At 44.9% G+C, this 21,732-nt stretch overlaps 1 protein-coding gene across 1 annotated transcript in view; it reads left to right on the forward strand.

Moving 5' to 3' along the window:
• The first annotated feature begins 452 nt into the window (after positions 1-452).
• The window catches only part of LOC130204797 (cilia- and flagella-associated protein 47-like), a 30,632-nt gene continuing 9,352 nt past the window's right edge, over positions 453-21,732 (forward strand). The window contains exons 1-45 of the mRNA XM_056431763.1: positions 453-596; positions 1,284-1,441; positions 1,582-1,697; positions 2,705-2,843; positions 2,977-3,061; positions 3,885-4,025; positions 4,239-4,402; positions 4,725-4,831; positions 5,030-5,259; positions 5,339-5,540; positions 6,041-6,269; positions 6,465-6,617; positions 6,723-6,921; positions 7,030-7,117; positions 7,317-7,533; positions 7,626-7,870; positions 7,949-8,079; positions 8,591-8,713; positions 8,840-8,971; positions 9,063-9,140; positions 9,502-9,634; positions 9,782-9,867; positions 10,292-10,478; positions 10,659-10,744; positions 10,903-11,116; positions 11,272-11,539; positions 12,150-12,267; positions 12,791-12,918; positions 13,039-13,139; positions 13,753-13,875; positions 13,980-14,205; positions 14,295-14,366; positions 15,158-15,295; positions 16,050-16,134; positions 16,350-16,445; positions 16,703-16,883; positions 17,295-17,398; positions 17,605-17,721; positions 18,067-18,201; positions 18,568-18,680; positions 20,388-20,538; positions 20,689-20,777; positions 20,899-20,949; positions 21,238-21,296; positions 21,395-21,531. Of these exons, the coding sequence (XP_056287738.1) occupies positions 453-596; positions 1,284-1,441; positions 1,582-1,697; positions 2,705-2,843; positions 2,977-3,061; positions 3,885-4,025; positions 4,239-4,402; positions 4,725-4,831; positions 5,030-5,259; positions 5,339-5,540; positions 6,041-6,269; positions 6,465-6,617; positions 6,723-6,921; positions 7,030-7,117; positions 7,317-7,533; positions 7,626-7,870; positions 7,949-8,079; positions 8,591-8,713; positions 8,840-8,971; positions 9,063-9,140; positions 9,502-9,634; positions 9,782-9,867; positions 10,292-10,478; positions 10,659-10,744; positions 10,903-11,116; positions 11,272-11,539; positions 12,150-12,267; positions 12,791-12,918; positions 13,039-13,139; positions 13,753-13,875; positions 13,980-14,205; positions 14,295-14,366; positions 15,158-15,295; positions 16,050-16,134; positions 16,350-16,445; positions 16,703-16,883; positions 17,295-17,398; positions 17,605-17,721; positions 18,067-18,201; positions 18,568-18,680; positions 20,388-20,538; positions 20,689-20,777; positions 20,899-20,949; positions 21,238-21,296; positions 21,395-21,531 (6,279 nt within the window). The remainder of the gene's footprint in view (positions 597-1,283; positions 1,442-1,581; positions 1,698-2,704; positions 2,844-2,976; positions 3,062-3,884; positions 4,026-4,238; positions 4,403-4,724; positions 4,832-5,029; positions 5,260-5,338; positions 5,541-6,040; positions 6,270-6,464; positions 6,618-6,722; positions 6,922-7,029; positions 7,118-7,316; positions 7,534-7,625; positions 7,871-7,948; positions 8,080-8,590; positions 8,714-8,839; positions 8,972-9,062; positions 9,141-9,501; positions 9,635-9,781; positions 9,868-10,291; positions 10,479-10,658; positions 10,745-10,902; positions 11,117-11,271; positions 11,540-12,149; positions 12,268-12,790; positions 12,919-13,038; positions 13,140-13,752; positions 13,876-13,979; positions 14,206-14,294; positions 14,367-15,157; positions 15,296-16,049; positions 16,135-16,349; positions 16,446-16,702; positions 16,884-17,294; positions 17,399-17,604; positions 17,722-18,066; positions 18,202-18,567; positions 18,681-20,387; positions 20,539-20,688; positions 20,778-20,898; positions 20,950-21,237; positions 21,297-21,394; positions 21,532-21,732) is intronic.

Below are 21,732 nucleotides of genomic sequence, written 5' to 3' on the forward strand. Positions count from 1 at the left end.
TATGATTTCCAACGTGTAGTTTTTTTGTGTAAGAAAACCTGCGTTATTCTCTTTAATATATCATTTTCAGATACAAACTGAACTTAATTATTTTTAGGAAGCATCAGCTTTTTTATTAATGGTGCCATGTATTCACACTTATGGTGTAAATAACAATACATTCCTAAATAAACACGACGCATTGGTTCTATAAAGGGTTACTGGCCATTGTCTAACCTGCGCCGTCCACATGGACTGTCCAAGGTTGTAAAACGAGCGCCGCTCCGTTGCCTGGAAACCACCTGAGCTTTTCCCCTCCAGCCGTTTGGGTAGCAACAGTAACGTTGACTATCGGTATGCGAGGCAGGTACCGATAACGTTGGACGACAATAACTTGTCAGTGGAGTTGCGTTAATGAGAAGAACGATATACGTGTGGCGTCTGTAAGTCGGTAGCTATTAGAAAGTCCCATCATGGCCGGAAGTTGTGTTCGAGTTGACCCGCCGGTTGTCGAGTTCAACGACGTGACCGCGGGGCAGGTCTACAGGAGGACGGTCACGGTGACGAACGTTGGGAAACCGTCGAAGAAAATAAAGATGGGGAAGCCTACGTTAAAGGTAAAGGGACTTCTGAGGTGTTTTATATTCGATTTCGTATCAACTAACAAGTTATATGAATTTTAAGAATACAAATGACGCAATTGTAGCCGAATGGGGTTTTGGCGTTCACGCTAGCTTAATTGGTAACGCCTCGTGCGAGAAATGAAGCTAACGTTAGCTAGTTAGCGTTAACTCACTGAGCTAACTGACTAACTATATTACTCTAAACTTAGCCCTTGTTGGTTTGATTCGAGACGACCACATCCAATTATCTATCATTAATCCTGGTTTAATTTATCAACCGGGCATGTCCTAATTGTAACAGATATTTGGCAAATAGTTGTTTCATATTTGATTTACCAGCATAGTAGGCCTAGTCCTTTTTTTCTTTGTTCTCCTTTTATAATAATGATAATAACCTTCACTTTTATTTAGCGCTTCTCTAAATACCCGAAGTCGCTTACAGAGTCCAGAGTCCAGTAGTCATACACACACACAGTCATACCATTTTATGAGTTTCTAAAGTTGTCCCATAATTAACTCAAACTGCCTTTTCCAACTATACAGTATTAGCACTTAGATTGTAAATTAAGATGCACATGTTACGTTATATCTCTAAATGTGTGTCTATATGTTTTACTATTTTAATCTAAATGTACTGTTCTTTCTAAACATGTGACTGATGCCTTTTCTTCTTCTACTAAGTTGTTCAAGTTCACAGCATCCAGCGCAGCCACAGTGGTGGCTTCTGGCCTCTCTGTGAGCGGTTTGCTTGAGTTTACTCCAGAGGAAGATGAGGAGGTCAGAGACTGCCTTCTGATTCATGTAGATGATGCAGAGACCATCAACATCCCTCTGCTGGGGTGAGCAGGCTACACATAAGTTATAAGCACTTAATATGTATTCAATATTTTAAGTACCAGACAAACTGCGGATGGCATTTGTCAATGTCCACGCATACATCTTCACAACTTTGTCTATTATATTATAAATGTTCTTCTAGGTTCCCCAGGGCTTGTTCCTTCCTAATGGGCTCAGTACTAGACTTTGGGTGCATTGCAGCAAGCAGTCAGGTGATCAGCAAATATCACCATGTAACCAATCAGGGATCAGCACCAGGTAAATTGAGCCGCTCGCTCTTGACCTGGAGATACTGAATCTTCAGTGGCTCATGTGGTGATGACATATTCATCTTCTCAAACAAAGACTCCATGACTCATCAAGGTTAAGTCATATCTGCTCCTGTGAATATCATCAGAAAACTTTTTAAATGCCCAACACTGCAGTTACCTTCTTTGACTTAATCAGAATACCTACTTAATTTATGGATATTAAAGTTGTTAAAATCTTTTAAATCAAGCAATTGATAGAAAGTGGTGGAACACAAAAATGACAACTTCAGAGCGCTCCAGATAATAAACAGTTTATTATAGTTTATAACGCACAAATATACCCAACTAAGTTATTTGTGTTTTTTCTCTCTTCAGACAATGGAACAATAATTAAAATACAGTTTGAGTTTTTAATTAGAATATGTTCTTTACCTGTCAGAGGCTCTTAGAGCAGATTCAAGAAAACAAAAAAAGCTACTGAACTCAGACTGCGACCTCATTAAATACACTAATATTCAACATTATGATAATCTGATTCTCTGATTGAAATGCAATGTGTTGATAGTGATGCACTAAGTATATATATATATACTTCTGTTCCCTTATGAAGACATCATGGTGGACTGCATAAGAAAGAAATAATGGCACCCTTTTCCACTACATTACATTCTACTAAAAAGGGAATTTTACTCCTCTGTTAAACTCAACCAGCACTTTTTTCTATAGTAGAACAAGTGAAGTAAAATGGGAATTATTCTGTCACAGGTTAATCCTCAATTGGGCAGATTAATATGACTGTGTTACAACTCATGTGTTGTTTATGTAAACTGGTATTTAAATGCTTTTAAATGTGAGTTGTTTTTAATACCGTATATATGTAAGTGTGTTTTGTTAACCCATACACTGTCTCAAGTGTAGGTGGCTTTCCTCTATTTCATCATATATTAAGATACTGTTGACTAAATTCAAGACGTTAACTTAATACTCATCTATTAATGTGTGTGTGCATTTAAGGTGTGTTCCAGGTGGAGTACAATGGAGACTCCTCAGTTACGATCTCACCCATCAGTGGAGTCGTAGCAGCTGGCGCCACCCAATGGCTGCAAGTGGAACTACGGACAGACAGACCCAGGCAGATTGATGAGAAGGCACTGTAAGGAAGACTTTACAACAATAGTGCAAGATAACTGACACTTAATCACATTAGTCACATATTTTAGGATTTTAGATTTTTACAAAAGTATTTTTTTTGTTGCTCTACCTGAACCGTATCCCCTTTGTCCTAGGTTAAAACTCCAGAATCACGCTGCTGTAGTTCTCAGTATAAAGGCGGAGGTGGTGGACCAGCGTCTTGAGGTTTTTGACCTACAGGTAATTCAGTGGTCCAAGTGGAATTCATATATTACTTAAGCGTGGACGGTATACTGTATAATATGGTATTTAGAAATCCAGACTGTTATTATCAATACCATCATGAATACAGACGCTCCACTTTTTGTGATGCCGTATTGGCTGCACATGCTGTGCATCTGTTACACATCTGGTGCACTAGAATTCATCAGTACTAGAATACATCAGTATTCACATCAGTAATGAATACCTCAGTATTCTAGTACTGATGTATACATTGATGTATGTACTACATCTACTATTCTAGTGCACTCGAATACATCAGTATTCAAATGCACCAGAGATTATCTCTATGGTCATGAGCTAAATCAAGCACTTTGTTTTCACCCTTGTCCAAACTGGACCAGAAGGCAACGTTTTTGTCTCCATGATATTTGATTTGCTCACTGTCCGTTAGAGGGCGGGTGGTGCCTGATAATGTTCCTGACTTGTTTGATATAGCACCTGCTGAACGTCCCCTTTTTTGTGTTTACTTTTCATTTATTCATCTGGCTAATGAACATGTTTTACAGAGCTGGGAAATATGGAAACTGAGTGTTTTGAGTTTAGTCTTCTTCAAACTACAAAATTAACACGATTTTGTTTGCCAGTCTGCTTCCACCTCCTGTATACCATTCTTTATGGTTGGGTTGTGTGCAGCGTAACATGGGAAGTAACCAAGTGAGTTATTGGTACAGATGTGAATGTAGCAGTGTATGTACAGTTTAGGCTATTTGTCGGTGCATAAATGCTAAAACGCTGGGACTTGATTTCCCCCCCAGACCAAAACTCTCCTATTTCACAGGGGGCTCCACTGTCCTGTCTGTGGTTTGGACCTGTGTACTTCGGGACGTCCCATGTGGAGACCGTGGTTCTGAAAAACAATGCTCCCCAGGCATGTGACTGGGTTGTTCTTCTCCAGTATACGGCTGCTGGGACCGAGGCGGTGAGTGATGCCCTCTGGGAAAGTAACTGTAGCTGTATCGTTGTAGGATTTAATCAAGGAAATGTTGAGTGCCGATGCAGACAGGTTGATAGAGGGCCAACACATAGCTGTTAAAGTTGTTAGTTTGGAAAGATAGCTCGGTTGGTAGTTTGGTTGGAGGCCAGTTGTAATAAAACGAGAATATAACAGGCTTGGACTGTGATCGCTGTGCAGGGTGTAGATCTTCAGAAGAGCACCGTTCTGCTGGAGGGCAAGGAGAGGCGCAGCCCAGTCAACCATGATGTCGCTCAGGTCTTGGTGTGCGTGCCCAAACAGGGTAAACTGGGACCGTATGACAAAACCACTGTGGAAGTCTGCTTCAGCCCTGTGAGCAAGAGGTAAAATATATATTTGGGAATTCGACGTGGAAGAGTTCATAACATTTTAATGCTACTTAGAAATGTCAACGTACTAATGTTTAAGAAAATAGCTATACAGTAAAATTTCAAATTCTCAAAAGAGAGCGGGAAAGAAGCGAATGTAAAATGACTTCATGAATGGAAGAGAAAATGTATATACTCCCCGTCGGGGAATTGAACCCCGGTCCCCAGTCACAGGCGGGGATACTGCCCACTATACTAACGAGGAGCATGTGCACACAGGGTGCGTGGCTCCACTGTAACATCACCAAGCTGTACCATGTGTTTGTGTATTCTTCAGTACAAGTGACGAGAGGAAGCGTGACCACTCAACCAGGCGGCAGGACTACTGTCTGTACCTGCTGTTTGAGTCGGTGGGAAGCAGATATGGCTTCACTCAGCCGAATGGTACTCAAGACAAACACACTCATGTTGCATTGCATATTATAGTCCAATACAACCCATCACCACTGCTCACAGTTCTGTTTTAAGCCAGTCAGGTCATGTCACTTAAATAATTGATGAATTACCTTATGATTAAAGACAGCCGATATTAATTATATATAAATACAATATGTGACTGATGTGTTGGTCTTTCCTCTTTAGGTCACATCAGCGTGGAGCTGGCAGTGACCGGCTCTGGACTGCCTGTGTCTCTGGTGCCTAGTCCCTCTCGGAGATTTGATTTCCTCACCTGTGTGACAGGTCAGCGCGTTGACCTGTTGTGCATGCTGCAGAACCTCTGCCCTCAACTTCCTGTCAATTTCCGCTTCTGCAAAGTAGCACATTTTACCTCCAAGCCCTCCGCTGGCACAATTGGCCCTGGGCAATGTCAGGTGAGGATGGCGATTGACTAAATATAAGCGAGGGAGCAAATGTGGGAACTTTGTTCTTTTTCTCCGTTGCGTTCCTCAGGATGTGGTTTTGTCGTTCGCTGCGCGGCAGCAGGGGAGCTTCCAGGTGTGTCTGAAGCTGGATGTGTTGGGTCACGCTGTGCAGAGGGGTTGCACTGCAGATGTCACTCGACTGGAGCTTCGCTGCTTCCACAGCATCACTCTGAACCTGTCTGCTGTGTGCCGCAGTGAGACCATACACCCCTCGCCTAAACTGAACCCTGGTGAATACTGAGTCATAGATCCCACAACAAGACCAAAACCAACAATGTGTCTGTCTCTCAATACTTTTCTCAGACATTTCCTAAAACAGCTGACCACTAGATTTTAGCTCAAACAGGGGGACATTGTGAATGTGTGAAGAACCGTTTTTGTGGATTAATCTACATTTGGTGCTCGAGTGAATATTTGTGGCAACAGGATGGTGTGTGTGTGTGTGTGTGAGTCCGATCCAAATATACTACCGTGTGTGTATTCATAATGAAGGAACAGTGTGGTTCACTGGTGTTGTTTTTAATAGTGTTTGGACAACAATGGAGCTCTATGGAAGAATATCTATCACACTTTGATTACACACACACACTACTATATATATATATATATACATTAATTGTTGTTTTTTGTCTTCACATGGGATTTGGTGACAATGAGAAAAAGATGTCTGTATGAAAATCATCATCAGATGATCTTGACACACACCCTGCTCTAATTGGCTGCATTACAGGCATCTCTCCAACGGTGACCAACGCAACCGGATCCATGCCTCTCGTCCGGTCCAGCGATCTGTCCTGCTGCCGCGCGATGGCGCCCATCGCCGTCCTCGGCGCCCACCAAACACGGCTCCACGAACATCGCAGACAGAAGAGTCCGAGGGCGGGGGCAGAGGAGTTCTTGGCTTTTCCGAATGACCGCGCAACGAGCATCCGGCCTGCCTCTGCACACAGACAGTACAGGTAGAGGTTAAAGAAGTTCACTCGCCACCAATATGGGTTTGAAACAATCAAAGAAAGCAACGTTAACGTTTCCCCAAAATACTGGATTTTAAATGCAGTAAATGCGACAATAAATTGTATTTATATTTTTGTTAAAATGACCGCAGTTTAAAGATTCCACAGCGACTGACGGATTCCTCTCGTAATCTTGCTCAGGACCATCTTCACGGGCGTACGCCGCTATCGCTACGTGGACACCAGCTATGCTTTCACAGAGGAAGAGGAGGAGCAGAGGCAGAGGCACCGATGGATTTATGCTGATTTCATTGAACAGCTCAGAAGAACTCGCCTGCAGAAGACCAATGAGAGGTAGGCGGTCTTCTGAACTCTTGGACTGCTGACCTAAAGGCCCATCTCAAGCTTTCCTTTCATGACGGTGAATGGTGCCGTTGAATCTTTGTTGTTGGTTGTTAGAGAGCAGGACGGCGTGGAGGGCGACGTGGATATCGGGATGGTTCCTTCTCATGGGCTCGTTCCACCTACGCTCCGCATCAGTGACCTGGAGAGCTGTAAGATCTCAGAGACCAATCCCAATTACAGATCTGCTTCTCCAGCAGCCAGATGTTGCTGCCCCAACGACGTGACATCCATCAACCGGCAGGTTAACAGTCAGGTCAGATCCAATTTGGTCACGAGGTTAACTATTTAACTCTTGAGTGGAATTTAAATGACAGATTCAGGAGAAAGTTTTCTTTTTTTAGCCGTCTTAATCTCTCTGCAGGTAATGAGTGCAGTTCCCTCCACCAGCCAGGCGGTGGCAGACTGCAACAGGACTCTGACAGCTCATGAGCTCTACCAAGTTGTCATAGGTTAGAGATTCAATACAGAAGGGCGCCAGTCACGGGTTCTATTCTAATAACAGTGTGTACAATCTGTATACTAAGTAGTAGTAATATGTGTGTGTTATGTGTTATTGGCATCCTATCAAATCATTTACAAGTTATCAATGAATACCAACTGCAAGAGAAATATAAAAGGGTCAAGGAAATGTCGCTATGTCCTCATCAGGTCCATTGTCGGTGGATTTCGGCGAGGTGTGTGTGCACTCGCTGTGTGTTCAGCAGCTGGAGCTGGTCAATCACCTGTCCGTGTTCGTCTGGCTGCAGCTGGAGGTGGACTGCCCTGAGCTGCAAGGCTCCTCACCCCTCTGCCACGTTCTGCCACCCCACTCCCTCAGCACCCTGCCGCTGACGTTTCAGAGCAGCAAGCTGGGCCACTTCTACAGGTTGGTGGAGGAAGCAGCGCACACACACTTTCATTACATGTGAATCACTTATAGCAGTTATAGTGCAATACAAACACACTTCTTTCCCCCAGACCTGTGTCCTTCTCTGTGAACCAGCGACACCCCGGTCAGATTCTGATCCAGGCCCAGGTCGTCCCGTTGGCCCTGGAGCTGTCCACCGACCTGCTGGTGCTCCGCCCCAACCACACGTGGCTCGCCCAATCAGGATACAGGAGCTTCGTGACCCTTCGGAACCAGCGTAATCACACCGCAGAATTTACATGGAGGCCGTTAGTCACCGAGAGCGGCATCCTTTTCTCCATTCGACCAGCGACAGGTGCTCAGACTGCAGCTTGGTTTTTAGTGTCTATTTGAACTTGGGCTAATACATCAAATGTGCCTCCTCCCACACCAGGTTCAGTGGAGCCATACAGGGAATTGGACTGCGAGATAGTGTGGCATCCCTCCTTCACCTCCCCTTCCGAAGGAGACTTTGACCTCTGTGTCCAAGACGGCAACACACAACGCCTGCACTGCGTCGCTAAGGTCTGGCCTTAACAGAGGAAATATGACTTTGTGTTAACATCTTTTTGGATTTGACCAATTAAGTATGAAGGGGTAGGGAGGTGGGGGATGTGGGTAAAAACAACACTGCATGCCCGCTATGTTTTCAGCAACTATTATTACTCTTTGCCTTTATTCCATAACTAGACAATCCCAGTGATTTCAGGTTACGGTTTGGTGCATCTTGAAAATGCTCACTTATATTTTCATAAAGTTTGACAAATCAATACATCAACGCTGTTTAAGTAAGTGTCAGATAGACGGCTGTCATTTGGATTAATAGACAAAATCTTTCAGCAATCTATACCGTCAGCGATGAGTGAAATTAAACAAATTATCTTTTAGTTCCCTCTTTTATTATAATAATCGTTCAATCATCAAATCCATCCAAGAGGCCGATAGGCCGGGAGAACTAGACACGGCAGGTTAAGGGAGAGTGGCTGAACGACACATGTCAAATGCAACTGCAGAACGTCCCTCTCTGCCCACTCAGGTCGGCTCCACCAGTGTCCAGCTGGCAGACAATAGGGTCACGTTTGGATCGGTGCCTCTCAACATGCCCTCTGTCCGAACTGCAGTCCTACACAACACTGGAAAGAACCACGCCTACTATCAGGTGCCTCCACATAAACAATGCTGGTTTTGCACAGACAGTTCGCAAAGAAGACAACAAAATAGCCAGTCTGTCTGTCTCTCTTTCTCTCTTCTCGTCTCTTGTCTCTGTTGTTTTTTTACGTTGCAGGTGCTAGATGTGTATCCTCTGCCCGGCTTGGTGGTGAGTCCGTCTGAGGGCGTGGTGCCGGCTGGGGGGCAGGCCGCTCTCAAGCTCCTCTTCAGCCCCGACTCTGTCATCAAGTTTGACACCAGAGTGGAGGTGTGTGAGCGGTAGAAAGACGAAGAGAGGGGCCTCGTGGTTTTCTTGTTACGACGATTTACCTGTGTGTGTGTGTGTGTGTGTGTTACAGATAGCTCTTAGGAACATGAAGTCCATGGAGCTCAGAGTGGGCGGATCAGTGGAGCCTCCAAATATAGAAATCAGTGTGGTGAGTTGGTGTGTGTGTGGATAAAGGATGCCTTTATTGATGATGATGATGATGATGATGGAAAACATGTGTTGGAGTGTAATGCATCACTGTCCTTTACTTTTACTTTTACTTTTCATATCCAACGAGCACATTTAAGCTTATTATTACAGTTTTGAATTTGTGGCGATAGATTCTGGGGCGCTCGAAATTTGAGATGGACTCCTGGATCATTTCTGCTAATACGGTCCAATAATTGGATCGACAACTGTAATATGATTTATTGATTTAATTCCTCCCTGACCGTGTTATATAAGCAATGTGTCCCGGTTTTGAGATGGTCACTTTTCAAATGACTATTTCGCTCTCAACTCCTCTCCAGGCTCGTTTCCAGTTTCAAGGGGTCCACGCCGGCTCTCGGCGAGTGATACCGTTCGCTCTGACCAACCACTCCGCAGCCGCAGCCCAGGTTTACTTCGGCCTGGCCGAACACACAGACTTCTCTTTGGTCATAGGTGGGAAATGGTCCTGTTGTGTTATTGTCTTACTGTCTGTGACGTGAATTAAAGATGTGAAATAAAAGTATTTCAGGAATTTAAACACACATTGTCTTGTGAGCGGCCTGCCTCATGTTCTTGTGATTGTTTCTGTGCATGTCACAGGAGCAGAGAAGGGGCCGGGCGCGAGAGTCCTGGAAGTCCGGGGCAACCAGACTGTGGACTGCTCCCTCGTCTTCTCCCCCACCCAGGTGAGATCAAGGCCCGCCATCTTCCAGTAGATTCTATGAAGACAGACTGTGACCCACCCCAAACACACATCTTTCATCCTCTGACCTGTTGGAGCTTAGCATCCAATAACAGTCAAGCTTTAAACTTCTCCAATTGCTGACTCAATATAGTCTCTTCTTTTTTTGTGGGGCTTTAACTGTATTTAAAAAGAAAATCTTAAAAGTGTAAGGAGTGGGTTGTGTGTTTATCATCAAATGTTAGCGTGTCCTACAGCAGCTACATAGAGTTTCCTCCAGAAGGCTCTAAGTAAAGACTCTTCTATGTGTGTATTAGTACATGTTGATGGCGAACGGTCAATAACAGCTCTTGCTCGCCTTAAAGCTTTAAAATGTTGACAAGATGAATGAATTAGAGATGACCTGTCAAGGAAATGTCCTCCTGCAGGCAGCAAGCTACGACTTTGAGCTGCCGCTGAAGGTCAACGGAGCGAGATGGCCCACTGCCTCCCCGTCTCCTCCCTCCACTCCGTCCTGCTGCTCCACCTCGGCCGGCAGCAAGAAGCGTGTCGTCAAACTGCATTCCCATTCTGTCGCCATGGCGACGTGGTGTCCTCGGCGCGTGCAGGCCACAGGTGCGGTTGGAAATATGGAGTTAAGGGTCTGTGTGTTAGTGAGTGATATGATCATGATGACAATATGTGTGTGTGTGTGTGTGCTCGCATGCGCAGGTTTATATATATATATATATATATATATATATCATAGCTTAATTAAATGTTTTTCTTTCCCTTGCTGTTTTTATAATCCTGTAGTGCTGTGCCCCCCACTGGAAATGTCCCCCTCTAGCCTAGAGTTCCATGTGGAACCAGAGCCACCACAGTCTGATGCTTACAACAAGGTATCAGCAAAGGCCTCCATTCCTCCATTGTCCCTCTATTCTTCCCCCTTTAAAAAAAAAAGCTTTCCCTCCAACATGTTCACTTCTTGCAGAACGTCTGAAACCGCTGTCGGTCCTTTTAGTCCCGTTGTGTCTCTCGCTCCCCTCTCCCCGCGCAGACAGTGGAGCTGAAAGCGGCATGTGAGCAGAGTGTGTTTTGGCGTCAGGGTGCCAGGAAACATGTGACCTGGTGGTTTGGGTGCAGAGGAAACGCAGTAACCGAGTTCAGAAGAGAGGGGGCGCTGTGTGTGGTGTCTCCATCGTCAGGCTGTCTGGTGCCGGGCCAGTCCGCCGACCTGGCGGTCAGCATCAGCTCTGAGGCCTTCACAACGGGTGAGACATCAAACACACGGTGTGTGTGAGACGCACACTATTCATAAGATGAGGGTTATGTGGGCTCCTGAACCTTTCGCCGGGATCAATGCACATGTATAAATTCACCTCTAGTGTCCACTGACTGGCCTGTGTGTACATCTCTATTCTCCTAGGCTCTCTCAGAGTGACCACACTGTCCCTTCCTCTGTACCTGGGAGACGAGGGAGGTGAGGGGACGGGAGGAGAGCAGGGACATGAACCTTACAGAGAGCTGTCCATCACCATCACCATCCAGCATCCCGACATCACCATCCAGCATCCCGACATCACCATCCAGCATCCCTACATCACCATCCAGCCGCCACAGATCCTCCTCACGCCCGTACCCCTGGAAGGCATCGCATCCGCCACACTCAGCCTGCTGGCTTTTGGATATCTTCGGTTTGTTTATACACACACACACACACACACACAGTGTTTCCTGCTCAACCCAGGCCAACAATTGTTGCAGTAACTGTTATGTCCTTTGGATCATAGCACACGGACAGCTGCTTTGCAATCCCAGCCGTAGTCCCCACGTCTTTCTGGGCGAGCAGAGCCGTGACATTGATGCCTTTCTATTGTATTTACAGAACATTTTGTTTCCCAGCTGTGGCCCACTGGAACTGAGCGAACGCAGAGGAAAGGCTGCCACGCGCATAAACTGACTACGTTATTCATTTCAGGAGGAGTTTTTCTCAATCAAGCCAGGGCTGCGCTCATGTTTGATTTTGCTTCCCCTGTGAGCTCATCCACATTCCCCTGAGCTATACGTTGATGGGCAGATGTCTGGTTGCATTATTACAGTCCTGGCAGCGTTTTCTGACTGAACTGAGGAACATAGCGCAGCTCCTCAAATAAACATATATAGGGCACTGTTCACATGCTATACTATCTACATAAAACGTTATTTTTAAAGGACTATTTTTTACCCACAAGCAATATTGAGAAGGTTGCTTATGGCAAAGGAGCAGGAAGTTTAATGTTGTATTAATTGGAGATGTCCTCGCAGTGGAACCAGGGTATCGGCTGAAGTGGACGAGGTGGAGCTGGAGGATGGGGCAAAGATACAGCCGGTGTCCATCATCTTCCCAGAGGGTAACGACGTCCCTGCCCAAAACCAGGATCAGGTACAGACCTACGCTCGGAACAGTTTACACCTTAATGAAAAGGTCACTGATGACGTTTACAGTATATCCACAAAGGTACCATCATGTCATCACTCTGTCATACTCATTGAATGTGTTGTTACTATGTAATGACATGGCATCTATTCTTCTATCCATCCTGGAGAGGGATCCTCCTCTGTTGCTCTCCTGAAGGTTTCTTCTCTTTTTTCCCCGTGAAAGATTTTTTTCTATTTCTTGGGAGTTGTCCCTGATCCGATGTGAGGTCAAAGTTCAGGGATGTCGCATGTGTACAGATTGTAAAGACCTCTGAGGCAAATTTGTAATATTGGGCTATACAAAATAAACTGAATTGAATTGAAACTGAATGTCTCTATACATTCCCGTGACCCGTCAGTCTGGGCTGATGTCTCCAGAGTCAGTTTTTGAAGATCTTGAGCAGAACCCAATTTTGCGCCTGCTTGCACTTGCTCAGAAATACTGATCAAGATCTGTGGAATTCATCCCACCTCATCCTCAACCGCAGAGACAGCCAGGGGGCATTCAGAACCAGGAGGCCAATGGGAGCTCTCTAGGTTGCAGCGTGTCCTTCTGCTCCGCCGTCCCGCTGTCCCTCTGCACAACCATCGTCTTCACAGACCACCTCCACAACAAGTCAGTGGTCAGACTGGATCCCTCACATTTATTTTTTATTGTCTTAGTCTTTTTGCCGACTTTCTTCCTTCAAGTTATCCTTCAAACCTTTTAACTTGACTTTCTTCTCTTTGTCTCCAGGTTTAAGGTGAAGTTGTGTGCTATCGCTGACAACTGCGTGTTGACAGTGTGGCCCTACATGGCCCTACACCGCTCCGAGGAACAGATCGTTCTTAAGACGGGTACTGGCACAAACACACATCCATGACACAGCGTAAGGGCTTTCTATGTACAGTCCTACAAGACTGGCGGCGTCTTATCACGCATTCATTCTCCTGAAAAGCAGCAGTTTGATCAGATCCACTTCCTAGACCAGCGCATCTCGCCCGCTGTACTTACCTTTCTCCACCTGGCATTTTCGCTTTGCTATATTTGCTTCTTTTCGACGTTTTTCAGCTTCCTCTTGGACACACGCTCAAGTTCTGATGCCTGGTCTCTGCGTTCTAACATACGGCCAGAAATCTCCCGAAAATAGCAAAAGAAAAAGAACAGTGTAAATACAGGCGGCGACTGGTTCGGCATTTCCGCAGATTACAAACGCCACGAGGGCACGCACGATTTGTCGACGCGATTGATTACAAAATTATATTAATCTGCAAAAAGGTATGACAGACAATCCAGAATCTTCTTTCAGGTGAAGTATTTTGGAAACCCAATACAGAAGACAACAGCACCGTGTCGATATTTTGTCCCCACCAAAGCGATATGTATCAGACTTAATTCATGTGGCTGTTATGTGTTTCTCAAGTTTTGTTCCCCTTGCATCTGATTGGGTGACATGTCCCTGCCGTTTAGGGGCCACAGCTGTTGAGGTGATCCTGCAGCGCCATCACACGCCAAGTCCTGCCTCTGGTCCGACTTCATCCTCCTCCTCCTCGTTTGATCGCAACAGCTCAACAACCAAGAACTCGATATCAGGTCAGACATTGATATGCACTTTGGAACTGTATTTTTATGTGTAGTTGTTTGTAAGTGCATTTACTTTTTGCACATGTCCTAGCAGGAGCATGTTTCTGTGTTAGACTCCTTTCCAGACAGTGACAGTGCGAGCGGTCCGGCCAGCAGGAATACACACTGCTCCCCGAACAGAGACACGCCGACCAATCACGGAGCCCCAGAATTCCCCGCAGCCAACTCGGAGGAGGGACTATATTTCCAGAATGTGTTGACGGCCGTGGAGAGGTGGTTCAGCCTCTTTGGGTGGCCGAGTGGACCACACCCCATCTCTGTGCCGCACACGCTCAGAAGGTATACCCAGCGGCTGAGTTCAGGAGCCAAACTGTGCTTGATGGACGATGACTTCTTCTGTGGTAACGATGCCTCTTCTCTCCCGCCAGAGTTGAATCAAAAGTTCAAACGAATCCTTCCGGTGCACGGACTTATGGAGTCATTCAAAATAAAGACTCCAGGTGTGTATATGAACCATCCTCACGCTGAAGAGAGGAAGCTATGACAAGATGACATGGAACTGGTCGTTCACGTCTAGTCAACCACTCTAATGAAACCTGGTCTTTAGACGTGTGAATCAGAGAGCTCAACACCCAACGGGGGCTCTCCTCTGCAAATGATCTGTTTATACAATAAGTCTGTTTTTGACTAAATGATAAATAATACTGGAATTGGGTGGGATTTAATTTCATATCAGTGGGCAATAATCTTGTTGATTGATTGCCATAAATCATACGCAGGTGTTTGTCCCCGTTTTACATAAAGGCTCCATACAGAACATGTCTTTGATGTGATGAACTGCTTCTAGGTTCTCAACCTCTTTTTAGTCATGTACCCTCTAACCAGTAAAGCATTTTTGGTTGAAAAAAATATAATGCACAGCGCTGTGCCATCAGTGTCCGATTTAATATAGATTATATACAATTCAGTTCATGAACGTACACTCATATTTCATTACATATTCATTAAATAACTATTTTTAAAGGATTTGTTAATTATGCTAATTTTAAATACATATACATTTTAATCTCACATACCCCCGAGGGGTACACGCACCCCATTTGAGAACCACTGGTCTAAGCAACCGTTAAATACTCCATGAAATGGCAACAGCCGATATCCCTCACTTGTATAACTCGACACTCTTTGTCCACGTTACCAACGAGACAGCTGGACCGGGAGGAAACGCTCCTTCAACACGACCTCTACTCCACGTGATTCAGGACATAACTATGGTCATGGATGTGTCCAGGTCTGTCGTGGACATGCTTCGCCACCTGACCGGCAAACAGATTCCCGGTGTTCCTCGGAGTCGGGCGCTTTCCACTGATGTCGGCGAGCGCACCGATCAGCTGCTGCAGCAGCATGAAGCTACGCTGGCTTTCCTCAGGTAGGCCTTACACATACCTGCTGCACATTAAGGCTGCTTTCAGATCGGGCAAATGTACGTATGTATGCTGGCCTTGTTTTTGAGGCACTTTTCATTCAAAAGTTTGAGTAGCGATCTCACAAGGTCCGACCTGGAAATGTTTCTGTAACTCTTCCAGCGTGACTTGAGGTATCGAGGTATTGTTATCTTTATTTAAAAGGGACCGTATGCAGTTAAGACATAAATGTCACCTCTTGATGCACTGTGTACCAGATTGTAGCTACACAGCTAATTAGCATCTGTAGTCCCCTGACAGACCATAATAAACCTAAAACAATAACAAACAGTACAGGATAAGACACACTACTACAGTATATGTGATAAGAAGAACACAGAATACACACAATGCAAAGCTACAGTACAGCACATTAAAAGTAAGTAATACATACTATTAAAAGTAAGTAATACGAAAAATTCAAAGTAAGTTATATGAGCTATAATAATTTTGCTCAATGAGTACAGCGCTGACCAGCTTTTCAACTGTTTTTTAAGATTATTTTTAAAGGTGCTGATAGAGCTGCAGCTCTTCATCAGGTCCAGCAGGGTTCCACCGATCTAGTTTGGATGTCGGGAAATGTGTCATACTCCTGATTGCAATTCTATGACTTCGACAGATAGATGAAGCCCCAATGTTACATTCCCCATGTCTGAAAAGGGGTTCACGGGACATTTTGTCAACTCTTTGTGGCGCCTCTGTCATTGTCGTTGTGTTCAGGGTGCAGGGAGCCTGTCTTTGTCACATCCGACCACACTACTTGCTGGACAAGCAGGAGTTCAAACACTGGTGCTCCCTCTTGCAGGTACGGAAACACATTCACACACATCCATTTAGTCCTCCCTCTACACCATGGACATGAAATGATATCTATTTTTGGAAAAGGAAAATTGCTTTCATAATGCTACATATTATAACATAAAAATAAAAACTCCTCTTACTCACGTTCTCTCTCTTTCACTCACACACAACATATTCAGATGTTATTGTGCATTAAACATACACGTGTGTTTCTCTCAGTCAAATGAGGAAGAACTTGGTCTGGACTACCGCAGTGTTGACTACGAGTCTCTGAGCAAGCGATGCTGGACTGATGTCCTGCTGCAGATCTACAAGGTGGAACCAGATTATTGCTATTCTTGTAAATCACTTCATGTTTTAAGGTCTTCTGTGATCTTACCATAGCTCAGTCTTAAAAAAAGAAGTTTTTCCCTATTTTTTCTTCAGAGGTTGTCAGAAATAATTGATTATCATCGATTGAATGATTATTGGCGGTCAAATAAATGTTGAATCGAAGGTCGACTGAAGTAGAGTAGTGCTAAAGGCCCTTCCTGATTCAGGCACGTGTTAAAGATGGATCTGTGTTCGCTCAGGTGCTGGTGTTGAGCCGCGTGTCAGAGAGCGGTTTGAACAACGCAGCTCTGGACCGCGGCGGCGTGGACGGAGTCGGCTCACGGCCACGGGCCAGTAACGTCTACTCACCCTGCGAGCTGCGGCTGCTCTTATGGCTCAACGTGCATTACCAGAGCATGAGGAAGGCCGTGTGGGGAACAGGTAGGACACACTACGAGCTTTTTAAAAAAAAGTTGTTGTTTTTTTAAAGATGTTAAGTTAAGTGTTTTTTTGTGGTTTTGCTTCAATAAAATAATTAATATGCTTCAATAAATACAATAATTAAATAAATACAATAACAATAAATACAATGATTTACAATTTATAACAATAAATACAATAATTTACAATAAATTAAATAATTTAATTTGCTTCAATCAATACAAATTGAAGCAAAAGAAAATTGTTCGATTAAAATTATGTTTGGAATTTTTTATTTTGTTGGATATGTTTCAATCAGCATTGCTAACTGGCTGAAGACTTGACAGTGAACTCAGGAGAGACGTCAACCCTTTAACGCCTTGTCACGTGTCACTGATTAACGGCTCATTTCTGCACGGTCATGTTTCATAGGAGGCGCCGGCGTCCCATCGGCTCGCTGGATAGTGAATTTTGACCTGGACTTGGCGGATGGACTGGTGCTCGCTGCTGTGCTGGCTGCCTACTGCCCTTACCTGGTCAGTGTATGAGCATGTGTGTGGTCATTGAGGGTGCAACCCACTCTATTTTAGTGGTGTGGTTTGCCTGCAAGAGAAAACATGTCCGTCACAACCCAGACCTGACATGATCAGACAGACACGTGCCAGGAAGCTGAGATTCAAATGAAACCCGGAGTTACAGATAACGTTTCTAATTCCCGTTAACCTGCTGTGTTCCTGTCTAGATCTGCTGCCACTTCCACAGGATGTACTCCACACCCGGCAGCCTGGAACAGATCCTCCACAACAACATTATAGTGGCCCAGGCATTAACTGCACTCCGTCTCAACCTCGACGTTCAGGTAAATACTCAATGTTTCTGATGGCAAGATCAGTTAAACCAGGTTTACGACTCTGAACCCGGCTTATTTACAGAAAAAGGAGGTCACAATCAGTCTGACCCGCGTTACAATCAATCAGTCAGACTGAAACACCTTTACTACAAAGTCGCTTCCTTTTTCCATCCTAAGTAGCTGCACATGATTTGAAGATTGTATGGCTGTAAGTGGACGTAGTGTATTCATTTCCCTAATTAATCTCTTATTTTACATAACTGGAGAAGTCTAATATATCATGATGTCAGAGATTAGGCAGCACTTCCTTTGTGTGTCACTGTTACGTGTGTGTGTGTGTGTGTGTGTGTTCAGCCCACAGACTTGTCGGACCCCAATCCAGTGCAGATGGTAATCCTGTGCGTTCACCTGTATGAGCGGCTGCCGCAGTACCTGCCACTGTGCACCGTCGCGCTCTCAGGAGGTCTGCACGCCACGTTCAGCAAACGGGTAACACACCAATCACATCACTGTGTAGTTTGTACAGCGAATAAATGAGCACTGCAAGACTGAAAATGGCTCCAAGACAGATAGTGACACACACAGGCACACATTAACAGGATTATAGACACACACATGGATATTAACTGGATTATAGACCAACCCCTACACACACTAACAAGATTACAAACACTGACAAATATACATTTGGGTAATGATCCACTTTATCAGGTTAAGCCACATCACAAGCATGACAAAAATAGTTTCCAGTTTGTCTGCACCAAGGAAGATGGATTTTATTTTTGTCTTGTTTTCTGTGTCCATACGCACAAACACTTGACTTTCCATGTGTGTCTGTGTGTCTTTGTGCTGCAGGTGCGTCTGAAGAGCCCGTCCTCCAAGCCACTCAAATACCAGGTTCTCCTTTTAGGGGAGGATGCCCATCTCTTCTCCCTCCCCGGTGGATCCACTGTCACTATTCCTCCAAAGTAGGCGCCAATAAACCTCAAATAGTCTAAAGAGTAAAACTGGTGTGAACGCAGCATAAGACGTGGAGAGACCCTGCACATCAGGGAATGAAATGGGCAAAAAAGGATCAGAGGCGGTTGTGGTTTATGATCAAATCTAACATTGTGATTTAGTAAATGAAAATATGTATATTTTGCTTGCTTTGTACACGCTAAAGTGTACAAATTGAAACAGCATTAAATGTGTCCCCACGAGTCCCATTGTGTTCAAAGGGACTTTAAAAAAATCTTAAAATATACTTCCCTCCCATTTTTTTTACTCCTTTTGGATTCAAGAATGATAGAAGTGTCTGTATGGTCTGCTTCTTCTTTTATGGTGATACTGGAACCAAGACTTTGACTTGCATGATGCACATTCCTGGAATGAGGTTCTGACTGGCACTGGCTTGCCTCGGCTGCATTATGTCCAATTGAATCTAAGAAATTGTGACTTAATGCAAAGAGTGATCTCAGGACACGCATACAATGCAAAGAGTCAGGATAATGTTTCCATGTTAAGCATGAGCTCCCTTATTATATGAATAAAATAGTCATCAACATGACATTCTTAATGGAAGCTGCCGTCGTTCATGAAGAAATGCTGTCTTTGCATCTGTAAATTCCAAATAACTTGTCGTGTCCCCTTCAGTTTGTCCAAGTGGAGTAAAATTGGTTTTGCCTCGAGACTATAGCCGATTAAAATATACCAGATGTGCTCTCAAGTGAAGCTCTTCCATAAAAATAACTATCAGAAGCGCTGTGTTAAAGGACGAGGCCATTATGCAGAAGTATTATAATTCTGCTGATTCTTTATAGGGTTGGGTACCGAAAACCTATACAACCTATACATTTCGGTGCTTCCTTTCGGTGCCTGAGCCGATTGAAATTGAAAAAAACAATTATTTTGAACTTCTCTGGTGACTCCGCCCTGTCAGCAGGTTACGATAGCCTATCATTGAACTTTGAAAGCGGAGGCATGCGCCGTGTGTGACTGTCTGCGTGAGGGCCGAGCACACCAGCATCAGGCTGGCGCGATGGGGAGACCGATGATGACGAGCAGCCTGAACTCAGAGTAGTACCGTAACGTTGATTGTAAGTCTTGCATTCATAAAAGTAGGCCAACAAATAATAAATTAGCCATTATAACCATGTTTGCGCTAGCTCGTGGCGCTAGCTCGTGGCGCTAGCAGCCATGATAACGGCTTTTACAGGGAATATGGCCAAAGAGGTTTTTAATGTCCTCATTGTGATTATTTTAAAGTGTCGGATCAGGCACCGTTTATACTCATTTTAAAAGTACTGGTTTAGCACCTATATCGGAAAAACACAAATGTTACGCATCCCCAGGCACGTGCACAGATAGACCCCTAGTGGTGCTCAAGCACCGGCCCTTTTGCCCTGGATGAGAAAAGTGCCCTTGCTGGAGTCACATTTTTTTTTCATTCATCAGTATTTAAGAATACAAGTTACTCTTTCTGTCATCAACTCCCCACAAATGTGTTTTGATATCCGACGGGGAATTTATTTCAGTTCTTGTGAGAATTTCGCCCCGTCGTGCTCCGCGGCGCTCACCAGTCTGCCCATCCCTATTCATTACTGCCATAACCTGAAAATGGGACTGTTGAAAGAGGGAATTCTGGTTCCAGTGAAACACAAAGTGATGACATCATCTGTGGCGCTTTTTCGCAGAGAGAGCGTCGAACTCACGGTCCAGTTCCGCTGCACCGTCCTGCAGCCCGCGGAGGCCACCCTTCTGCTCACCCCCGGCTTTCCCTTCGGCCTGTGCGGCGCCGCTCTCGCGTTCACGCTGAAGACCCACGTCGGTCACATCGCAACCCCGGTGAGCGTCATGGATTCAAGGGCAGCGTCGACTTTCAAGCCTCACCGGCTCGCGAGCACGCTGCGTCGAACACGCATCACACTGATGATACACGGTGTTACTGAAGGCTTCTACTGGGTAGCTGAACGTCTCCTCGATGTCTCTTCTCAGAATGTTGTCAAGTGCAAGTCTCCATGCTACCAGCCCAAAGTGATCCAAGTGCCCATCAGTAACCCCCTCAACACAGAAGCCACGTTCAGGTAGGAGTCACTGTCCATGTGCACGTGTCCATGCATGTACAAATTAGAATGAAAATGCTGTATGCTTTTTAATCCTTTGTGTTGTATTGCTTAATTCAACCGTGTGTGTGTGTGCATGCAGGGTAGTGCTGGTGGAGTCTCTTCTCAACCCGCTGGAACCTCAAAAGAAAGGGTGCGTCCTCGTTCAACAGACCTCCGAAGCCATGTAACACATTCACTGCTCATAGCGTTCACACACACACACACACACACAACCGAAGACATACACTACGGTTACCACCGGAGATCCCTTCAAAGCCAAATGTTCCGGTTCCTCCTCATCATCATGCAATTGACGATGAGGATTTGAAATGGGACTGGGGTGATCAGTGGTGCAGCTGTATCAGGTGGAGTCGTCTGATAGTAAATAATTATGAAGGATCAGGATTTTGTATATTTTGTTCTCTCCTCCCTCTTTTAGTATGAAGAAGATGACCTCAGACGGGAGCTGTGGGGAGGAGCTGAAGTGCTCAGTTGTCCGTAAGTAACTGATTGGTTGGTGCTTCTGTGTGAGCACACACCCTGTATTCACGTCCTCGAGGTTGAGCTCCTTAATAATTGTGTCCGTGGTTCCCCAGATGGTGGAGACAGCGAGTTCATGAGTGCAGTGGGGAGTGTTTGTCTCAAGTCTGGCCAAGAAGACACTCTCAGCATCCACTACCTGCCCTTCTGCCCTGGCACCAAGTACTGCTCTGTGCTGCTCGTTTGCCCACAGGTCTGTGTTCCCTCTAATATTAGTACATTTCATTTGTAATAATTGACTTTTAACTTGCATTTGTTGTGTTTGGGTCGCAAGTACACCACAACTCCATGTTCCAAATAGGACTAAATGCATTGGTTTTCTAAAAAAACAGATAAAAGAAATCCTGTGATTCTCCCGGCTTTTTTTTTTTTCTCCTTTCGCTTACAGGATAGA

Source organism: Pseudoliparis swirei, chromosome 14 (genome assembly GCF_029220125.1).
Source record: "Pseudoliparis swirei isolate HS2019 ecotype Mariana Trench chromosome 14, NWPU_hadal_v1, whole genome shotgun sequence".
Classification (NCBI taxonomy): Eukaryota; Metazoa; Chordata; class Actinopteri; order Perciformes; family Liparidae; genus Pseudoliparis; species Pseudoliparis swirei.